General features: G+C 44.6%; 2 protein-coding genes across 2 annotated transcripts; one reads left to right on the top strand and one right to left on the bottom strand.

Moving 5' to 3' along the window:
• Window positions 1–9559: 9559 nt before the first annotated feature.
• On the top strand, window positions 9560–11467 carry LOC120268747 (putative cytochrome c biosynthesis ccmC-like mitochondrial protein). Its single transcript, XM_039276033.1, has one exon. The coding sequence runs from the start codon at window positions 10494–10496 to the stop codon at window positions 11292–11294; it is 801 nt and encodes a 266-aa protein (XP_039131967.1). The 5' UTR covers window positions 9560–10493; the 3' UTR covers window positions 11295–11467.
• Window positions 11468–15431: 3964 nt separating this feature from the next.
• On the bottom strand, window positions 15432–20475 carry LOC120269468 (ribosomal protein S4, mitochondrial-like). The gene is given in 2 exon segments (XM_039276796.1): window positions 15432–17740; window positions 17743–20475. Coding segments are annotated over 2 exon segments (1068 nt in total). The 5' UTR covers window positions 17774–20475; the 3' UTR covers window positions 15432–16703.
• Window positions 20476–20695: the final 220 nt, after the last annotated feature.

Raw genomic sequence — 20695 nt, forward strand, 5'->3', positions numbered from 1 at the left:
AAGAGGTAGGGGAGGAGTGAAGAGGAAGAAAAATGAAGAAAAATGGTGAAAGAATGAAAGAGAATGGATGAAAAACGAGTGAGAACAAGGGAGAGAAAGGTGGCTACTTAAGGCTGGAAATTCCAGCCCGCAAGCCATACGGGCTCCATACGGGCGCATGGAGCCCGTGAGGTTTTCTGTCCTTTTCTAGCCATTGAGGCAGTAAGCCTCACGGGCTGCCTCACGGGTGCATGGCATCCTTAAGGCCCCTGGGGAGCATAAAAATGGTCCGTACGGGCCGTATACAGCCCGTATGGACCTGGAAAAACAAAATTTTGGCATGGGCTCCCATGCAACATAGAACAAAACTAATTTACAACATCTATAACACCAAAATATGCATTGAAACACAACCAAACAACGTCAAAGCACTAGATAAGATTCACAAATATAAGACAAGCATGGATCATTCAAACAAACAAAAATACAAACACAACACAAACACAAGCTTTATGAATAAACTCAACAAACATGTAAAATATGAAAAATGAAACATGAATAATTTGAAACTTGGGTTGCCTCCCAAGAAGTGCTTGTTTTACGTCATTAGCTCGACGTACCTCTTTCTTACCTTAGGGAGGCTTGAAGACGGTATGTTCATCCCGGCTAGAATTGGCATAAGAACTATCGAAAAAAATGAAACGTACCTTCCGGGATGGTGTCAAGTTGAAAGCCAAGCACGAGTTACCTTTTGGTCTCCATGGAAAAAGCTTGGGCCGGGAGTTGTGCAATTTAAACTTGGGGGCTCCTTAGATGGCTTAAGCATCCTCCCCACTTCTTCTACGTGGTCCCCGGTAAGAATTCCTTTGAGTAGCAAACCACAAAGTTGCTTGGGCCTCCATGGAAAGAGGTTCGGTCGAGAATTATTCAAAGTTGGTATGGGTGGGTCCTTGGACGGTTTCAACCTCCTACCCAAATTTTCTTCCTCGACCAATGTCAAATTGCCTTGAACTACCAATAAGTGTTGTTTGGGCCTCCAAGGGAACAAGTTTGGTTGAGAACTTGTCAAGCTTTGCATAGGTGGGTTAATTGGAGGCATAAACATCCTATCCATAATTTTTCTCTCAACCCTGTTGTGATGAGCTTCAATGGCCCACAAAGTTTGCTTCGGCCGCCAAGGAAAAATCTTTGGTTGAGGAATTGTCCAAGCCAGCAATGGTGGGTTCAATGATGACTTAGCTTAGTACCCATATCTTCGAATACAATTCCCATAATTTTGTTTTTGCACTTGACTAAAATTGATGGATGGATGGAAAAATCAATGTTGAGGCAAGTAGCATCTTCAAATGTGGTCGATGGAGTTTCTTCTACTTCCTCAAATGTTTCCTTAGCCATGATGCCAACCTTCCCCTTTTTCTTCTTCAATTTCCCATTGAGGTGGAACTTCTACCATTTGCTCAAAAGGTATTAATGCTACATCACTTGCTTCTTCAACCTCCAACACCTCAATATCGGTTTCCACCTCAATTTCACTGTTTTTTCTCTTCATTCATTGTACCATTTTTCAGATAGGGGCATCTATAGTTCGTGGTAACTTGGTCAATATGTTAGAAGACTCAGCAATCCTATTCACCATACTTTGAAAAGATGGTCGGGCATTAAAAGTTGCGATATCAATGGCTTTAAATTCGACATCGGTTTGCAACATGAATCTTGCAAAACACATCTTACGTATTGAATCCCCATTCATTAAGTTGCTTAGTATGAACAATTGGAGGATGATAATGCCACAGTTACGGAAAGGAGGGTTCTTGCAGCAATCCACGGTGAGGGTACTCCCATTGTTGAGTATGATCATGTGCCGAAAAGTGCGGGTGTCCTTTCCAATATGGATTATAAACATCAGTGTACTGATTGCTATGGCTTGCTCTCTTGGCATCCAATTCTTCCATTTGCTTGTCAAGTGCGTACATTTTAGCGGCCAATAATCTTTCTTGAAAAATCCATGGCCGGATCGCTTCGTGTGCTCTCATGGCGCTAATTCTTCCATCTCATTTTAAAAGCACATACATTTTGTCCGCTAATAATTTTTCTTGAAGTCCATGGCCACGTGTAATAAAAAGAATAAAACTAACAATAGTAAGCTATCAAAAGAAAAGTTAAAAAGAAACAAAAATAAATATTTACAAAGATAGATATTTACAACAACAAAGATAAATGACTAGAGCAATAGACTACAAGTTTTCCTAGTATTCCTTGAGTCCCCGGCAACGGCGCCAAAAACATGATGCGAAATCCGCAAGTGCACGGAGTCGTCAAGTAATACCTCTCGTGCAAGCACGAGAGGGTCATATTCCCCGGCCCAAGGGAGCTACTATTACTTCCCTTTCGTCTATTTCCTAGCCTAACACTCCGAAAGATGAATAGTAATTATAAAAAGAGAAAAATTAACTACAATGAAATCCGAGGTACTACTACACACAATATGAACTCAAGGGAGAATCAAACGATTGAAGGGAGTGATTTGGACAACGAATCCCCCTAGGGTTGTCATTAGATCCCTGAATTTAGGATGAAATGCTGAGATGGTAGTTGGGCCAAGAGATTCCATAATTAGCTAAACCCGATGGTCACGGCAATTGAACCCTAATCCCATACAAGTATTGGGTCGAGATCGCTCAGCCCCAAATCCTCGTGATGATTGCATTACACTCAGGAAATCTCTAATCAAGGTCGATACTCAAACTAGGGTCCAACCCCTAATTCTCGGAGGGTACAAAATACCCGATGGTCACGGTGTATCTCGTACATGGATCCCTTCAAGCCAAGTGTGTCTAGTACAAGAGGCGATGGTCACGCAACCAAGTACAACCTAGAAGTTGAAATACGAGTTCTCATGCAAATCAACACATCAAAGTACACAAGGCTTGAACCACAAACTACAAGATTCCATAAAAGAAATACAACATCTAACAAAGCATCAATAAAGATGATCATCCAAATTACAAACAATCAACCCTAGAGTTCATCATATCCAAATCATAAATAAGTTAGTGCCTCATGATAGAGGACCACTCATACAAGTCCAAGGAACAAATAAACAAGAAAAGAAGTAAGAACTACTCCCTCTAGCTTTAGATCCCCTTGGATGGTGAAGGTCTTGAAGATTTGAAGAGATTTCCCCTCAAATGATGCCTTGGATGCCTAGGATCTTCTCCCAATCTTCTCCTCCAAAGCTTGACTCCCTCTTGGTGAAGTCTTGCATAGTAGATCACCGGCGAGAAGAGTGGGGGCGTGGCCCTAAGAGGCCCAGAAAACTGCCCTTCCAAAAGCTCTCCCCTTTGCCCTACAAAATCAGTCTCCTTTTATATCCCGTCAGGTCCATACGGGCTCCACGCGGGTGCATGGAGCCCGTGAAGCTCACTGGCGTTTCGGCAAGAAAATGCGTCGGTGCTACAGTACTCAGCTACAGTGTTTATGCTACATTACCGAGGGTTGTGACATTCCAGCAATCCTCACGGGCACCCATGCGGGCGCATGGAGCCCGTGAAGCTCTGACAGAATACCCGCGAGCATGAATAGTGACCCCCGCTACGATGACACAGCAGTCTTGGAACTCCAAAAATGTCGCTTTTTGGTGTCGAATTCATCCAATTTGCATTTTTTAGCTTCGTTCGGCTCTTTTTAAGATCCGCAACATCGAAATAACCAAATTACATTTAAAGCGGGCATCAATTCATTAAAATATACACAAAGTAATACAAGATTAATACGTATAAAATACATACATTTAGGCGTTTATTAGAGAGGTTTTCCCACACGTTAGCCACCACGCCAACAGCAAGAATAGCAGTCCGCACCACAAGAAGTACCACAAACAGATGACGAAAAGCGATCCCCTGCCATGGAGAACACAAACCTTTTGTTTTTGCTGTGCAGGGATTCAGTGCTTTAGGACAGGGAAGCACTCGCCTTACTCCACTGAAAACCGATATTCGGGCATCTTTTAGTGAAGTTAATGTACCCGTAGTGAATGGGCTAGAATTTCTCAGTCAATTCTGATATGACTAAAAGAAAGATCATAAATAATGGCTTTCAAAAGTCAATTAAGCTTTGCACGTGAATGGAGAAGGTAACGAGTAAAGGTTTCTAGATTCCGGTTAGGAACGTTACGACTGGCTCCTTCGAAGAAGGACGAGTGCTTAATGAGTGGAGTCTTAAACGAGCGTTAGCCTTATTGACTCGAGCACGACATGGCAAAACTAGATCTAATTGATCTAAATGGTCTTCAATCTTGGATGCCTTCTGACGACATAATGGCTAGAGATCCTAGAGTCCCGGCCCAATTTTTATTTCTTTCTTTGAAAATTAGCTTTGAGAACCTGAACATACTCCCTATCTGGCAATCTTCTATACCCTCATGCAACTTCTTATTAATTAAAAGGATCCCATAGAATCCTTTTCACGGAATTCTATTCAGACTATTCCTTGCGTTCTGCAAAACACCTGGCTCGAACTCATTGGAGTACCATCCTAGGCTTTAATTTTTCCTAGTAGCTCTGAGGTTTTGCACATTAAATATAGATAGGCTTTTCCCCTTACATGCGTATGTATTCCAAGCATCATTCACTACTTTCATCAAATTAATTAAGGTGGTCGATCCACATCTGAATCAACTATAAAGGTTTGGGGCCCGAAGAAACATCATGCTTTGTACTAATCACCATTGGTGCTTGAGATGGGATGTCCCTCCCTCAACGGGCGGTCCTTCCCACACCATTTCCAATGTTTGTTCCCAATGCCCTTCTTTCTAAACAAAAAAAGGTGCTTGCTACGGTACCTATGCTTGTGCCCATTTCCAATAGCTAGCTATTGACGATTAGATGCTGCTCAAAAGCCCTCTTCCCTACTCTGAGCTTTTGAAGCCAAGACTCCTCAACCGCATTAGTGAAGGCTGGAAGTGATGTTGTGCCATTGTTTGGTGGAGGGCTCGTAGAAAGAGCTTGAGATAGAGGGTTGGCTATAACGAAAAGGAGGAGTTGAGTTGAGTGGGAAAAGATAGTGAAATAAAAGATGGAGTGAGTGGTTGCTACGCTGTGGTCCGAATTTGTATTTTTAAATTATTAGTTTGAGCAGGAAGAACTCTAGGCTGCCGGAAATCCTTCTCTATCTGAGTTCTCGTGACGAGGTTTTTGAATAGAACTTGATAGGGCGAGAGGTGTAAGCACCGTGAGGTGTGAAGCGATCTCGTACTAAATGAATTTCACTTTCCAAAAAAGAAATGAAAGAGAGTAGAACCGATTCCTGCAATTGCGGTCAGTCTCGCTACCTCTGAGCCGCCCCCTACTTCTCCAGGTCTCAAAGACTAAATAAGGCTGCCAACCTATAGCAGCAAGCAGGGTAGACTCAAGTAAAGTCCAACAACATTGGGGTGGGGTGATCGTTTACTTAGTTGCTTTGGCGAGATACTCTTACTTGCCTTTTTTTTCCAGGCGGCCTCAAGAGAGCGGCTTTGCTCATGCGAGGAAGGGTGGGAGAGGGAAGAGTAGGCTCAACCTCCGCGCCCTAGGCTAGCAACCTAAGCGATGGTTCTATCCCGGCCAAGCAAAGCCGGGAACCCCGATGGGAAAGGGAAAAGAAAGATCGGGGAAGAAGCGGGGAAGAGGAATTGGTCGACTCATCAGGCTCATGAGCTAAAGACTACAGGTTCGAATCCTGTCCCCGCCTAATCACATCAGATACTTTATAGAGTCCTACTCATGAATTGGTGTTCTCAATGGAGGAGAGCCATATGATAGATGGAAAGAGTTGCCATTGGATAACTAGAACTGGAATTGAACGAGCAAACTACGGCATCAAAGCAAGAATCATTTTGAGCAAAAAGCGCTCAAGCCGTTGCTATTATGCATCCGTTTTGAAGCTGGCCATACCTCAAGTAGTGGTGGTCAATATCTAGGTCCTCTTTTCGGCGGCATCATATACTTAATATTTCAGAATAACTTACACGTCTCGGAGAGAGTCTGTCTCTACTCTAGGCTCACTCCACACCCTCTCTGTCTTATTTCCATCGCTTTGAAACCATGAGTCTGTGAATGGGTAAGGAAGAGAGCTACTGTCGTCTATTTTGTTCTCGTGCCTAAGAATGCTAACCCAGTTACAACCAAGTCAAGGGTAGGTAGTGATGAGTGTTACCAGTCAAATCGATTAGAGATACCCCTATTCTGTTAATGACTAAGAAACCTTTATGATCTACTCTCTTATCTATGACAAGCCTGCATCAATCATCAGTTACCACAGCTGCTATTCGACATTATTGACCATTCGAAGAGCCCAACCCAAGCGTGAAGAAGCAGCAGTTCTTTGATCCCATTTTTCCCTTGGGGCCGAAGAGATTCCCAAGTGAATGATTAGATGAAATTCAACCAATTCTTTGTCTCACGAATGCTAGAATGCCTCAACTAGAACTCATTGCACTACTAATCTGCACTCCTATGAATTGCAATAAGAGAATGGACCACTTAGGTAGCTGTGCATTCAAAGAGCCTAAGAAATACTTCTTAGGGCGGAATAAGGCTCATCAAGTCAAGTAATGTTGCAACTTTAGTATTGCTCCCATTAATAAGAGGCATTCCTTCTCAACAAGAGGATATCGGTCTTCTGCTCCGACCATCATCCAACTTAAGTAATACATACAGGGTCCTCTTTTTTCCTTCGTCATCTTTTTGGGCCAGGAGTGCCCCCAGTGAGTAGTCGAGAGCGCAGATGTCACATATAAATGGTCGTCCTGGTACAGGGGCGGCTAATACCGGCGGCTTAGTCAGGTATTCTTTTATGCTTTCGAATGCATCTTGGCATGCTTGGTCCCAGAAACTCCACTCCTTTTTTCATTAGACGAAAAAAAGGTGTTGGAATCGACTTATAGAAAACTACTGCTTTTCCGTTAGCGAGTACAGTTCAAACGGAACTGAGAAGTTAAGCTTACAAGTGTCTACGTAAGGAGACGGTCCGGTAAGTTAAAGTCAGAACGCGTGTGGAAGATAGAGCTCAGGCACCTACGTAAACTCCTGAAGTTCCGGGTTGGTGAGAGGGAGGTTCATAGATAAACTACTGATGTTACGGTAGTCTTTGGCTCTTTGTCGTAGAAATCCTATCTCTCGGTTATCAAAGAACCGCTTCATATGCTTATGTCTCAGCAGATGATCGACGAGATCGAACGATTACTCCAGGCAGGCTTTATCCGGACCGGACGATCAAATAGAAAGAATGGATATCTCCCATGTGGTTTGCGCCTACTTTCCTTAGGTTAAGTGTTACATAGAGCATTAGCTCAACTCAAAAGCCTTTCTCTCCTTTTTCTTTCCAAGCAATCAATGCGGCTAAGCAAACTAGGTAACCCTACCTAAGGGGGCCCCGCCCGACTTCCGAGGGTCGAGAGGTCAGTCAAACCCTGATCCGGCTGCTCCGGGAAGAAATAGATAGCTGTGAATGATGGATCAATAGGGACCTTATTACCCGTGGGCTTTTTCCATAATATGCTCTTCATCTTTGCTTTCGGTTCAGGATAGAGGTTAAGAAAGAGGTGAATCAGCATGTGAAAAGCATCAATGGAAAGATTGAGTGGACAATGAATGGATAGCGCACAGTTCTTCATAAGTCCGATAGCACGAACGATAGATTGTAAATCTTCCCACTAGTACTTGTTTAGTTGTCACAATCTCTATTCCGCATCTTAGTCTTTTTTTCATGTTGTTGGAATCTCAGAATCATCCGTTTATTATTTTTCTATCATCTTGTTTGGAAGACCAGTTTGAGGATGGGTGGACTATTTTTTTGGAGCAAACCACCCCATCAGGCTTTGTGCAATCATTTTCAACGTTCAGGTTCATGTCGATTCTGCTTGTTTTTGTTTTTGTTGATCGACTCAATCCGGTCTATTAGCCTGACTTCTCGGCTTCCTGCTCGCTTTCTGTTTTGACCTCATTCTTCCAATATATATATATAAATTTAAAAAAAATAAATAGATTAGGGCTTCAATGACTGGTCGTGGTTCAAGCCCCATCTTTCAGTTCTTCCTTCCAGCTCGGATAGGAGCCCCCTTCTTCTCCACCGGAAAGCCTCTCACCCTGACCACACCTTTCTAATCTGTTGAACTAATCTAAATGGAACCGATCCTTCCAATAGCCAATCTCGCCTCTCACTGATCGACGATCCCTCTCCCTCAGACTCGAGTCCACGAGCTATCGACTTGGCTGAGACCTTGTTCTGAGATGTTGTTGGATTGCGATGCCTTGATACGTGATGCCTGAACGGACACAGTCTACCATCATGTATGCTGGATGATCAAACCCCTCGGGGCTTTATGAATCGCTTTTAAATGGGTAGGTAGGGCAGGACGAGATTGAAAACCAAGTCTTTTTCATCCTCGAGGGGTGTGAGGGAATACGTATGCTCGGCGGAGCGAGGAAGGGCAAAAAAACTCATATATATATGTAAGGGTGGAGCTTGAAGCTGGCAAACCCACATTGGAAAAATGAGAGCTTCGGGAGGAAGCCTGCCTTGGACTAGCGACGTGCTCCCCGGTTAGAAGAAGCACGAGCGAGCACTGCTCAAGTTCGCACTACGTCAGTCTCACTCAGCAAGGCAAACACATAGAAGTAATGAAAGGAAGTGGGCACAACCATATCGAAAAAAAGGCGAGCGGGGAATAAACTCGAACAAGACCAGGGTCAGCCGACCTAGAAGAACAAACAGAAAGAGATGGATCAACGGATCCAGAGGTAGACTTGTCAAGCGACACAGACACAGATACATAAGGAATCACATCATCACCTCCCAAGTGCGACACCATGTTGACAGTGGCAGAATGATTTTGGAGAGGGTTGGTCTCAATTTTTGTCTGGTGGGGGATGACTCGTACTCGTCTTCAAAAACCAATGTATTATCTCGAAAGGCTTGCAACGTCCTGAAGGTCAAAACAGTACCTCGTACCATGACCCTTATTGCTTGTTGCTTGCGGCAATATCTACAAAACCTATCTAACTTATCATCACCAGGCTGAATGTAGTCGGAGGGAGGCAACTTAATCCTATTCATCTTCAACAAGATATCAAAATAAGACTCTGTCTTGTCAATAGGGTAACGAAAGTCCTTCCTCTGGCCTTGCTTCCTTGGGCAACCAGACTGCCCATTGCCACGACCTCGTCCTCGTCCTCCTATCCTAATTCAGCAACATGTACATACGCGCCTTGATCGCTATAGAAATCCTCGAGTGCAGTGAATAGAATGGGATAAGTAAGCTTTTTCATGAAGAAGACATTTAGCCTCCTTTTTCCTGATAGAACTGCTACTTGTGCTTGCTTACTGGACTGGCTTGGTGGGCTCCAGAAAGAAGATCTTCTTTTATCAACTACTTCGTTCTCGGCCTGGCTGGACTGCTTCCTCCATAACTGGTACTGGTGTCACTACCTATGCTGCTGATACTAAGCTGGAATCTGCTTCTCGGTCGGAACTAGTGCTGCTCCACCTTACTTATTCTAGTCTTTTTTGCATTAAGAAAAATCATTCAAAGGCTGCCAGGAAAGCTTACCGGAATTCTCTCTTTACTTTAAGGCTAAGGCTTTACTTCACTTCAAGCAATTGTTCTCTTCCACCGACACAGGGATAAAGAAAGACTGGTTCCCCCTTTCGAACAAAAAATTCCTCTTTCCCCTTTCACTCAAATAATGAAGTTCCGAGAACAACCTCCTTAAGAGTCATCTTAGCTTGATGTGCCGGATGTTCCCTTACTTATACTTAGTAGGACGGGTCGGTCTACTAAACCATGTTGAGGACCGACCAATGGATATGTTTGGGATAATGAGGAACTGAACCCGCGGAGATAAGAATGGAATGCCTGAGCTTATGTCTTTCGGGGCTTGGTCTGACTTCTTCGCCAGCTGGCTCGCATTCCAGTGTGGAAGTCGAATGATAAGCAATTTCATTGTTGCATTCTTTTTACGTTACGGGGGCGGGTCCTCATGGGATCAATAGCATTTCGTAGGAATAAATAAATAAATAAATAAGTCTATTTAAAATTCAAATCTTGAGCAGAACTTGATAACGTGTATAGGCGGAAACCATAACATAAAAAGGTAGTTCATAGAGGTCTATAGTCCATTTTAATGTTCCGCTCTCTCCACAATATCCTACGACGACCTCTCTCGTCAGGGGCGAGAAGCCCTATCTATCAACAAATGATAGAGGATTGGAAGAAAAATCCCCCTAACATATATATGTTGGAAGATTGGAATATCACATAAATAGATAGTCAGAGGGGAGAAGGCTAAGTAAGCAAAACTGACGAGAGAGAAAGGCTTCGACTCCTTTTTCGTAGTCCGGTGACGGGCCCATATAGAATAGAATAGAAAGAAAATCCTTTTTTTCCGGTATGCCGCTCCGCAAGCAAGGAGTGCCACGCACGAGCGGAGCGAAAACTAAGCAAGGGAATTACTATAATTAATCTAATCTCTTTGAGCATGCGAAATCCTTTGATTGCGTATGGAATATACATCCATGTCTTTCTTGTTCCACTAGCAAGGCAAGGACAAAATTCTCACATGTCCGTTTCGTTATTACAACCTTCTTTCTTTATGTCAAAGACAAGAAGCTACGCGAAAATTCTTTTTGGATCTCGGTTGTTCTTAACAGCGATGGCTATTCATTCAAGTCTTCGGGTAGCACCACCAGATTTTCAACAAGGTGGAAATTCTCGTATTCCGTATGTACATGTTCCTGCGGCTCGGATGAGTATTCTTGTTTATATCGCTACGGCTATAAACAGTTTCTTGTTCCCATTAACAAAACATCCCCTTTTTCTTCGCTCTTCCGGAACCGGTACAGAAATTGGTGCTTTTTCTACTTTGTTTACCTTAGTGACTGGGGGGTTTCGGGGAAGGCCTATGTGGGGTACCTTTCGGGTGTGGGATGCTCGGTTAACTTCTGTATTCATCTTGTTCCTTATTTACCTGGGTGCACTGCGTTTTCAAAAGCTTCCTGTCGAACTGGCTCCTATTTCAATCCGTGCTGGACCGATCGATATACCAATAATAAAGTCTCCAGTCAACTGGTGGAATACATCGCATCAACCTGGGAGCATTAGCCGATCTGGTACATCAATACATGTTCCTATGCCCATTCCAATCTTGTCCAACTTTGCTAACTCCCCCTTCTCAACCCGTATCTTGTTCGTTCTGGAAACACGTCTTCCTATTCCATCTTTTCCCGAATCTCCCTTAACTGAAGAAATAGAAGCTCAAGAAAGAAAAAAAAAAACCTAGTTCACTCGCTGAGAGAAGCATCCATGGCTATAGTAAAAGTTCCTCTACAGGGAATAGAGGGAGACACCCATTTTTGATTCCAGCCGAGAAGACCAGGAAAAGGAGAAGGATAAAGAATGTCATATATCTCAGGAGCTAAATCAGTTCCCGATGAACAAGTAAGAATTGCCTCAACAAAAAAATGGATGGAATTGGACCTAAAAAAAGCCATTCAGGTTCGTTATCGATTAGGTATCAGTGGGAACATCAAGATGAATGAGTTAACTAAGTATCAGATCGACCAAATTGAACAAAATGATAGGTCAAGATCATGTTGTTCATTGGGAATTGAAGAGGGGAGAACGAGCAGACATCGAACGATTAATTTCTATTTCTCGTTATCGTGGAATTCGTCATCAAGATGGATCGCCCTTACGCGGTCAACGAACTCATACTAATGCAAGGACTTTTCGCAAGAAAATTCGGAAATGAAAGAAGGCTACCGAAAGCCCTTGGTACTTGTCTGATCAATCACACTGTGAAATAGTTCACTTTTTTTTTTTCGTTCGATGTCTTTCACCGGTTACTAATCACGTATACCTATAGTAGGCCCCCTTCGCCACTCCACGTCTGGCTCGGCTTGGTCTCGCTCCCTTCGCCCGCCTATCGTATCGGATCGGCTTCGTCCGTCAAGCGACTGCTTCTTCCTCTATAGGTTTCGCTATCGTGGTAGTTGTCTCTATGTAGTCGTCGGCCTTCGTTAAGCTTCGCCAGAAGCGACTAGTCGCTTCCCGAATGCCTCTTGTACTAATGTGTATGGTCTAGTCTTTCCAATGCCTCCTTCCTTGCCGCCAACGCACGCTAGACAGAGAGTAAGCAAGCTACCTTGCTTGCATTGCATTCGTTAAACGGTAGCTTCCGCGCCCTTCCTGCCTGCTGAAATTGATGTGAATGATCCTGTCTTCGACATCCTATTCAGTCTTATTATATATTTTCTTTTTGTTCTGTCTCTGTTTTCTTTTCGGATTCCGAGGATGAGCCGGCCGATCCTAACATCATTTATGAGGAGCCGGACGACGAAGCCTCCTCCTCAGAGAAAAAGATGTCTCCGACGCGACCGGACTTCAACCAACTATTTGGATTTTTGAGGCGGGTTCGGTCAGGAGGGAAAAAAGAGATATGCTGCTTTCTATCAGTCCCAAGCGGATACCCCCTACTTCCATGGTCTGCTTACCGAGGAAGAGATGTGGGAGGACCCGGGGCCAGAGCAAGTTGGGTTGGGGTATAGAGCCGTAAGCGCGGTGGGAGGTGACAGAGGACGTGCTCGTACGGTTCATAGTGGGGTATGATATTCCCGTGGATTGTTGGGAACTTGAAGTCCTCTATATTCGAAATATGCCTTTCTAGGAGCATTACGATCTGCAGCTCAAATGGTCTCTTATGAAGTCTCTATTGGTCTTATTCTTATTGTGCGCCTTGTGAGCACGTTTGGATCCGCGAAGGAAATCGCTCGGATGTTCCCCTAACCCAACCCGGGAACGGACCGGAGGGAACCGCAGCATGAGGAATGTCCGCGTCTCGTCGCAAGGCTCATTTTAGTTTTGGGTCATAGGGCGGGCAGTGCAGTCCGGGGCACAAGGGTCCTGGTACTACCCAGGTGCGAAGAACCCCGGAGGTGACTGCAATGAGCAGAAATGTCACTCACCAGCCTAAACGACGAGCAAACACTCGAACGTGAGAGCAAGGGATCACCCAACGAATGGACGAGCTCCAAGGAGGGAGGAGAGAACCATGCTTTCAGAGAAGTGGCGGTCCGAATCCACTCTAAACTGCGATAATAACTGACTAAGCCGTGCCGTAAGGGGGCATTCTCCACACGGGACGGGGCCAAGCCCAGAATGTATGGGTGACAGATCGGCCATAGGAGTACTCCGGGATATACACCAGGGCAACTAATGTCGAGCATACGACGATGCCGCCCGTTTTCATTTCGTGGAAGTCCCCGGCAGAGGAAAGGGCTGTAGGTGATGGCGCGTTCTGCTTCTTAGGGCGCTGAAATCGTTCCTATGGGGTCGTGCGTGACAGCTGGTATAGATGATGAAAGAAAGGCGGGCCGCTGGGCTTGAACCGGGACCTATTCTCTTAATAGGCGCCAAGCAAAGCGGAATAGGAAAGGGGGCCGAGCTTACTGATGAGTGCCTTTTTAGTCAGAAATAGAAAAAAAAAGGGCTTGAATGTGGAGCTAACATGGCTGGCTACAAGTATAGCCAAAGAAAGATGAGACAGGACGGACTGTCAGAGGCCGCAGCGGGACTACCAGAGGAAAGCCCGCCCCCGCTAGCTAACATAGATATCTATTCTCGGTGCGCATATTCTCTTCCCGACCAGGCCAGGCCGAATCGGGCCACCACTTGGGATGGGAATGGCTCAGACCACATGCATCATTTGATGAAAGCACTCTAGTCCAGTCGCCTCCGATCAGTGTCTTGTCAACCACCGGACCCTAGCTCCTCACCAAATGCCCTTGGGTTGGGACAACACAGCACATGAGTAGTTCGCTCAAGGACCACACCCTCTCGAGAGCAGGATGCCGGCCGAGATGGAGCTGGGAGCCAACCTATACTTTCCTTGGGCTTGCCTTGCCCCAACATCTAAATAAAGGGCGGGCGCCGAAAAGGAAGCAGTCTAGCCTTTTCGACGAAAGCTTAGCTTGGTAGGCGCTGCTTACTCACCCTACTCCCTCAGACAATGCAATGCTCTGAACACGAAAGTTTGCAGTTCAGCCCCCTTCTCCCATGCGGAGTCAGAGGCAGCGCCTCGGAAAAAAGCACGGACGAGCCACATGCAGGGAAACTTGCACGTGTGGTTCTGGCCGGGGACCCCAGTATACTGTACTAATATGTGTAGGGTCCCTGTAATTCGAGTGAGATTGTCATGGCACAAAAGCAGATATGGTCCGGTATTCCCTTGTTCCCCGTATTGGTTATGTTCCTTATTCCTCGTCTAGCGGAAACTAATCGAGCTCCGTCTGATCTCCCAGAAGCGGAAGCTGAATCAGTTGCAGGCTATAATGTAGAATATGCGCGGGATGCGATCCTAAATAGTTCACTGTTGGCGGAAGCCAATGTCCCGGGGTCCCAGGGGACTCATTCTGACTTAAACAAGGGGTGGGTCTTTACCAACTTAAAAAAATCCAAGGTTTTAGGGAAGAAAAAAAGAGGGGCAGGGCACTCTTCATTCTTCATTCGAAACTCATGAATGTCGGGTCGGGGCTTTCTGCCTTGTTATCAAAAAGGGGAGTTGGGTAAAGCAAACTCCCTCCTTGGACGAGCACGGAGCTTAGTCAAGTAGAACCGGGTTGCGCTGCTTGATGCTCCGATCGAAAACAAATCAGTGGGGCCATGCCGGTACGACAGAATATGCGTTAGAAAGGTCAATCCCTCCCCCCTTTTTTAGTCAAAAAGAAAAAGGGCCGAACTTCTAAAAAGCAGCCCGCCCGCTTCCATAGAACAATAATATCGTGGCAACGTAGACCTAAGTGGGTTTATTGGATCCTGGGGAACCATCACAAGTACGGCCGGCCTATAGAACGAGAATGCCGTGTCGTCCAGCAGAGCTTAGAAGAAGGTGACTCGGAGCCTAGAAGAAGGAAGGTGACTCGCGCAGACAGCTGACTCCTTTTTCAATAGAAAGGAATAGTCAAAACCAACCCAGCTGGCTGGTCAATCTCAGTGATCTTATCGGCCGGCAAACCGGAGACGGACGACCACGGTCCCGACCTTACCAGCACCGTAGGTTTACTAATCAATGAAGCCCCTCAACCTACTCTCTTTTCTGACAAAGTCAACCAAGCCGGAACAAACCGACATCTTGTTGATATTGATTGAGTTGGAGGAGGCAGAGACTACCACGGAATCCATCCATAAACCTACGCGTCACGACAGTTTCCAAAGGAAAGGTGACCCCTCATCTCCTCTCCAGTGGGAGGCCAAGAAGTCGGAGCACGTAGGAATGCCGACCACGTAATAAGCCACGTCTGGCTGAGGCGAGCAGCAAGCGGGGTAGAGTCAAGTAAAGTACAACAACGTTGGGGTAGGGACGCTAGTATAGTACTTAAACTAGGGTTGCTTCTTAGCGCTAATCTTGCGTTTTTTTCAGCAGGCTGTGTTAGTTGTAGCGCGCTAGCGCGCCTTCCCTCCTTCTCTCACTTCGGAAAGATTTAGCAGTATTTTCTTATGGTCTTTAGAGTACGATACATCGGTGTAAAAGATTGAGTAGGATCAGTAAGGTATGCACAGACAAAAATGGCTGTACATGCAAACCTCGTTTGGGGTTTCCCTCACTGCTATCAGTTTGTTAGTGAGAGGGTGAGTAGGCAGCGCCTTCCACGTTGGTTCCCACGTCATCCCCTGGAATAGTGGCGATACTAGGGACGTAACGTTTGAATAGGCGAGCCAGAAATGGCTCAACCTTGGCTACAAACGCACGAACTCTATCCATATTGTCCGACGGTGAGATTATAGACTTTAACGTACTTGCATTGACCTTCTTCGCCAATAAATAAGATTTTTTTTTAATAATGAGAATAAGGACAAGTAAATACGGACAAGCATGTCTGATCGGTCATACCTTACATAGATAGCCTTTCTATGAAAGGGAGAGATAATACGAGAGTACCCCGATCGTGTATGTAAGAGAGGTCGGTACTGGCAGCAGACAAGGGGCTGTGTAATGGGTCGCATCCCCCCCGGCTTATGTGATTTAGGAATCCATGATCGATACGTCGAAGAGAACTGAAAGGCAGAATTAATTAATTACCTATGAATCTCCTCTACTTGGGACTTGTCAAGAACTTTACAAAAAAATGCAATTTAAAAGTAGAAGTAGAAAACTCTTCCCAAAGGTAGTAAATAACAAATAAGAACTTCCTCAATAAATCTTTGATCTTCGAGTTTATTCCCCTATGTTGCCCGTGTGAAAAGAAAGATTTTCCATGTTTCCCGAGAGAGACTGCCTTCTCTCAGGCCAGAAGTCTTCTACTTCTAGTCGACTGCTCTATGACGGGCTTCCGTCTTTCCTGGGCTCTGCTCGCTCGTCTACGCTCCGACCAATTCAATTAAGTAAGTATAAATGGAAAAAACGATGTTTCCTTGCTGGTAGTATAAGAAATAGTAGTAGTAAAAAAGAAAAGGCAATCAATCAGAATCAAGGAAAAAATGAATTTTCAAATGTAAATAAAATAAAGTATAAGTATAAAGTAGTAGTCAAAAAGTGAACTTTTTCCGTTATATAAATGGGATCCCTATCTTTATCTCTATCCAAGGGGATACCTATCTATATAGAGAGAGATCTATCTATGAATCGATCTAGACTATCCTCTATCCGGATAGATATGTCCCTATGAGCGAGCCGATCTTTCTTTATTTTTTCTTATATGTTTTGGCCACGTCCGTTTCCGCTCCGAAGAGGAAGGTTTGGATCTTTCAATCTTATGTCGTGAGGGATATGACCTATGTTAGGCCCATAAGATACCACAGCTTTTTGTGTTCTATGATTCACCTCCGAATAATGAGTAGGTAGTTCGATCCTTTTGATTCTTATCTTCCTAGTAAACGGGGATCCGGAGCAATAGGTCGAATTACTATATAAATAAGACTTGTAAACAAAAGGACTTATTGTTCGAGTAGGAAGATTTCGGTTTTTCTCCTTCCTTCTCTTCGATAATAAGAAGTATTTAAAATGAAACAAATTCCTCTTTATTCTCTTGTGCTCAGCGAAGGAACTGCCTAAGCATACTTTTTCGGATCCAAACTTCTTTGTTCTTTCTAAGTCTTCTTCTTGCATAGAAGAACGCAACTCTTGCAAAAACCGGGATTTGAGTAGTAGGCGGCACCCCCTCTGAGTTTTGAGTAGGCGGAACCATTCTGTTTTGGTTCTTCTCCACATTCTGACCGGCAGGAATTTTCCAATGATTTTTTCAACTGATATGTCGATATAGAAAGATCTCCTTATTTCTTCACCGCGGGTTCTCGCCTCACTTTCTTGAAAAGATATTAGATCACCGTGGGAAACTTTCAAATGAGTAATGCTTACCAGTCCATTATTCACACAAACCCTTCGATGACTTATCGGCTGCCTTGCTTGAGGAAGAGTGTCACGAAAATGGAGACGAACCGGAATCACGTCCGATCTTGTTTCTTGATTAAATAGAAAAGGGATATATGAAGTTCGTTCTCTTCCTCTGTGCATCTCCCTTATGGGTAAATCCCCATAATAAAGGGGCAACTTTCGTGTAGTTTGTGATTTGATGTTACTGTTTAGATTTTCTCTTAGAGAAAGATTTCTTTTAATAGATCTCCTCTTGTTCCTCAATCTTCGGAGAATGCGGCGTTGTATTAGAGAAAGTTCTCTGTTCCAAACATTTCCTGGAAGTAGACGACACGTTTTAAATCTTAATGCAGGCATGGCATATCTCGTTGAATCAGTCTTTTTCGCCACATCGCGTATAACGGGAATCGAACCCAATTCTTCCACGACCCCCACGAAAGGTCCTCCCTTAACTACGAGAATTCCTGTGGTTGCCTAGTTGTTGTCAGTTTTCATAAGTCCTAGATATACTACTTCGTAAACACTAGAGGAAACCCTATACTTACTTGACCGACTGCTAGACAGTGCTCAGGTAAAGGGCAGTGTCAGAAAGACAGCGGGAAAGCTCATAAAGTGTGGCGTTCCGAAGACTCCCTCTTACAGAAATCCGGACCTGCCTCTCCCGCAGTCAAAACTCTCCTCTCCAGTGGGATCCGCCCTCAGGCTGAGCCAGAAGCCTCGTCTCCTTCAACTGATTCAAGTTTTTCAGTCACTAAGAAAGTAATCTCACTGAACATTGGATTATAAAAAACCTAGTAATAATTACAACGCGAAATCTAAAGTCCAATATTTATATACAACACACACATATTCCTCCCTTACGAAGAAGAAAATCCAGTGGGTGGTGGAAGGCTTCAAGAGTGAAGAAAGGTTCTTAACCACCGGAGACCGGTTTTCGTGAAATTTGGGCGAGAGTTTTTCTATCCTCTCTCTCACTTTTAGGAAGATAGCCACTGTCTGTAATGATATAAGAATTTATAATCACTATATATATATAATAGGGAGATCAAATTCTTGATCGAGACTCCCATAGGTGTGCTTCTTTTCCATTTATTTCTTCTTTTTGTCTTTTTTTGTTGTTCTTGAGTAAGTCCGTGTGCAGTACGGAGCCCTTAGTCGTGCTGCGGCTCTGTGTCAGCCTTATTGATATCCGACCCTTCACAGATGTAAGAATCCGCTTAATCTACCAGGAAGGCAAATCGACATATCCGTCAGAGAATCATCCTTTCTTTCCCCCGGACTAGTAAAGGGTTGGTTTAGTTTTCTAGTATAAGAACACGTTTCAAAGCCCACCAGTCAATACCAGGGGGACCGCCTATCCAGAAAGGAAAAGACTATGTGAATAGTAACCTACAAAAAGGAGGAGAACGCCTTTGTTGAGTCTTTGTCTTCTTCCCTGGAGCTTGACTCATCTTTTTCAGACGGTGGTCTCTGAGTCACCGCGTGAGGAAGCACTCTTTTTTTTTTCAAAACTCAGATAGAGCCTAGCGGGTTCTTAGGGTTGAGCTTCTGTCAGAGCTAAAGCCCACCTTTTTATCTTCTCTGACTGTAGATCTAGGATTGGTCTTTGTCTTTTTCCTCTTTACTTTGATTGATTGATATTTTAGTAATGGAATGAGAATCTTGATGAGGCTTGAGATCTGGATAGAATGACCGCCTATTTGCCACTATGCGCGCACCTCACTCTTTATTATTTATTTTATGTTATTGTCTTTAGTCATCTTCTTTTATGCTCCTGTCTCAGAGAAGTGTTGACTGAAGCTCTTCCTCAGGTCATGAAATGTGAGAGATTGGTTCACTTTCTTCCTTAGGGATCCATCGTTATCGGGGCAAGCATCCCTCTTCGGAGGTTAGGATTGATTCATGTGTCAAAGGGGAGTTTGCGTTGACAGATCCTTAAGCAAATGAAGATGATCCAAAGAAAAGAGGAAAAGGGCTGAACTTAAAGGGGATTGGCCGACCTGGAGACTGAGAGCTCCACTCAAGGAATCGATATGATAAAGTGTCAGTTTGACGACAGTGGGGATAAGAGTCTATATCAGTAGAATCTCCCTTTTTAAAATAGGAAACGAAAGTAAGCTCGACCAACCCTTGCTTGACCCGCTGACCTATGATCGGCGAATTTCGACATCTTTGATCCCGTCTGATGAAACCGCATCTTGTTCTGACTGTCCCTCTTACAGGGAACTCTTTTCAGGCAGACCGAGAGGAGAGAGAGGAAATAGCAAAGAATCATTCGGCGCGTAGTGAACTGCTAGAAAGATCAGCACAGCTAGGGAAGCCGTTGAAACCCGATCATTCGAAGCAGCACAGACGGACCGAGGGCCTGGTTTGTGCCTATGATGCCATTGTCAAATCACACTCGAATGGGCGAAACACAGAGAAGAAAGAGACCTTCCATCCAGCTTTCAGGTCAAGGAAGATCCCCAATAAGAGGGCGTTCCGGTCGAAAGCAAGATTAACAGCGGACTTGTAGCGTAGAAAGAATCCATAGACAGGAAGATGTTGCAGAAAGGCTTCAACGACTACATTTTGACCAAACTTCGTCCGTCCCGGCTTTGAAATCAACCTTTAGGTTGAAAAAGGATTGGTGGATCACCTCTCAGAAAGGGAGGGACAGAGGGGCACCATGCAAGAGAGACGGAGGAACTCAGTAGGGAAGCGGGGATAGAAAAAAACCTCAAAGATGAATTGAAGAGGCCCCATACATCCAACGGGCAGGGTAGAGTCTCAGACGGAGGCACGCCACCCTGCGAGAAGGAACAGAGCTTCCTGGCATCTCTTCCCTCTGACGAAGAAGTTGAAAGAGGAGACTAAGTAGCATCCATTGCCTGGCCTATGATATATGGATCACCTTTCGAAGTCGACAAAGGCTAGTTCATCACATCACATAAGTACGCTCCCGAACGACCAACTTCTTTCGTCAGGTGTAGCACATTCAATCAAGGTCAAAGTTTCCTCATTCTTGCTTGACTGAACCCTCCAGTCACGATCAACAGGGAGAGATTCATGGTCGGGAAGCAGAAAGCTTTCTCCGGTGAAAAAAAAAAAATCCTTCTTCCTCAAAGGGGATCATCTACCTCTTGCGAGCGCTTTCAAGCAGTTCAAAAAGAGAATCCATATCTTTGCCTTTATAAGCACTCATCACAGGCTTTAGACGATAAGTTGGAGTCAATCCTTCTTTTTCACAAGGATAGACCGGATCCCGGGGAACCTCACAAAGTTTGATGGAGATGCTGCTCATTGACCAGCCTTTGATCCGTCAAAGCCTGAGC

This window comes from Dioscorea cayenensis, chromosome 9 (genome assembly GCF_009730915.1).
Source record: "Dioscorea cayenensis subsp. rotundata cultivar TDr96_F1 chromosome 9, TDr96_F1_v2_PseudoChromosome.rev07_lg8_w22 25.fasta, whole genome shotgun sequence".
NCBI classification, from domain to species: domain Eukaryota; kingdom Viridiplantae; phylum Streptophyta; class Magnoliopsida; order Dioscoreales; family Dioscoreaceae; genus Dioscorea; species Dioscorea cayenensis.

What these genes read in the sequence shown, in the direction of transcription:
- LOC120268747 (XM_039276033.1), top strand. Translation starts at nt 10,494, where the DNA reads ATGCGAAATCCTTTGATTGCGTATGGAATATACATCCATGTCTTTCTT.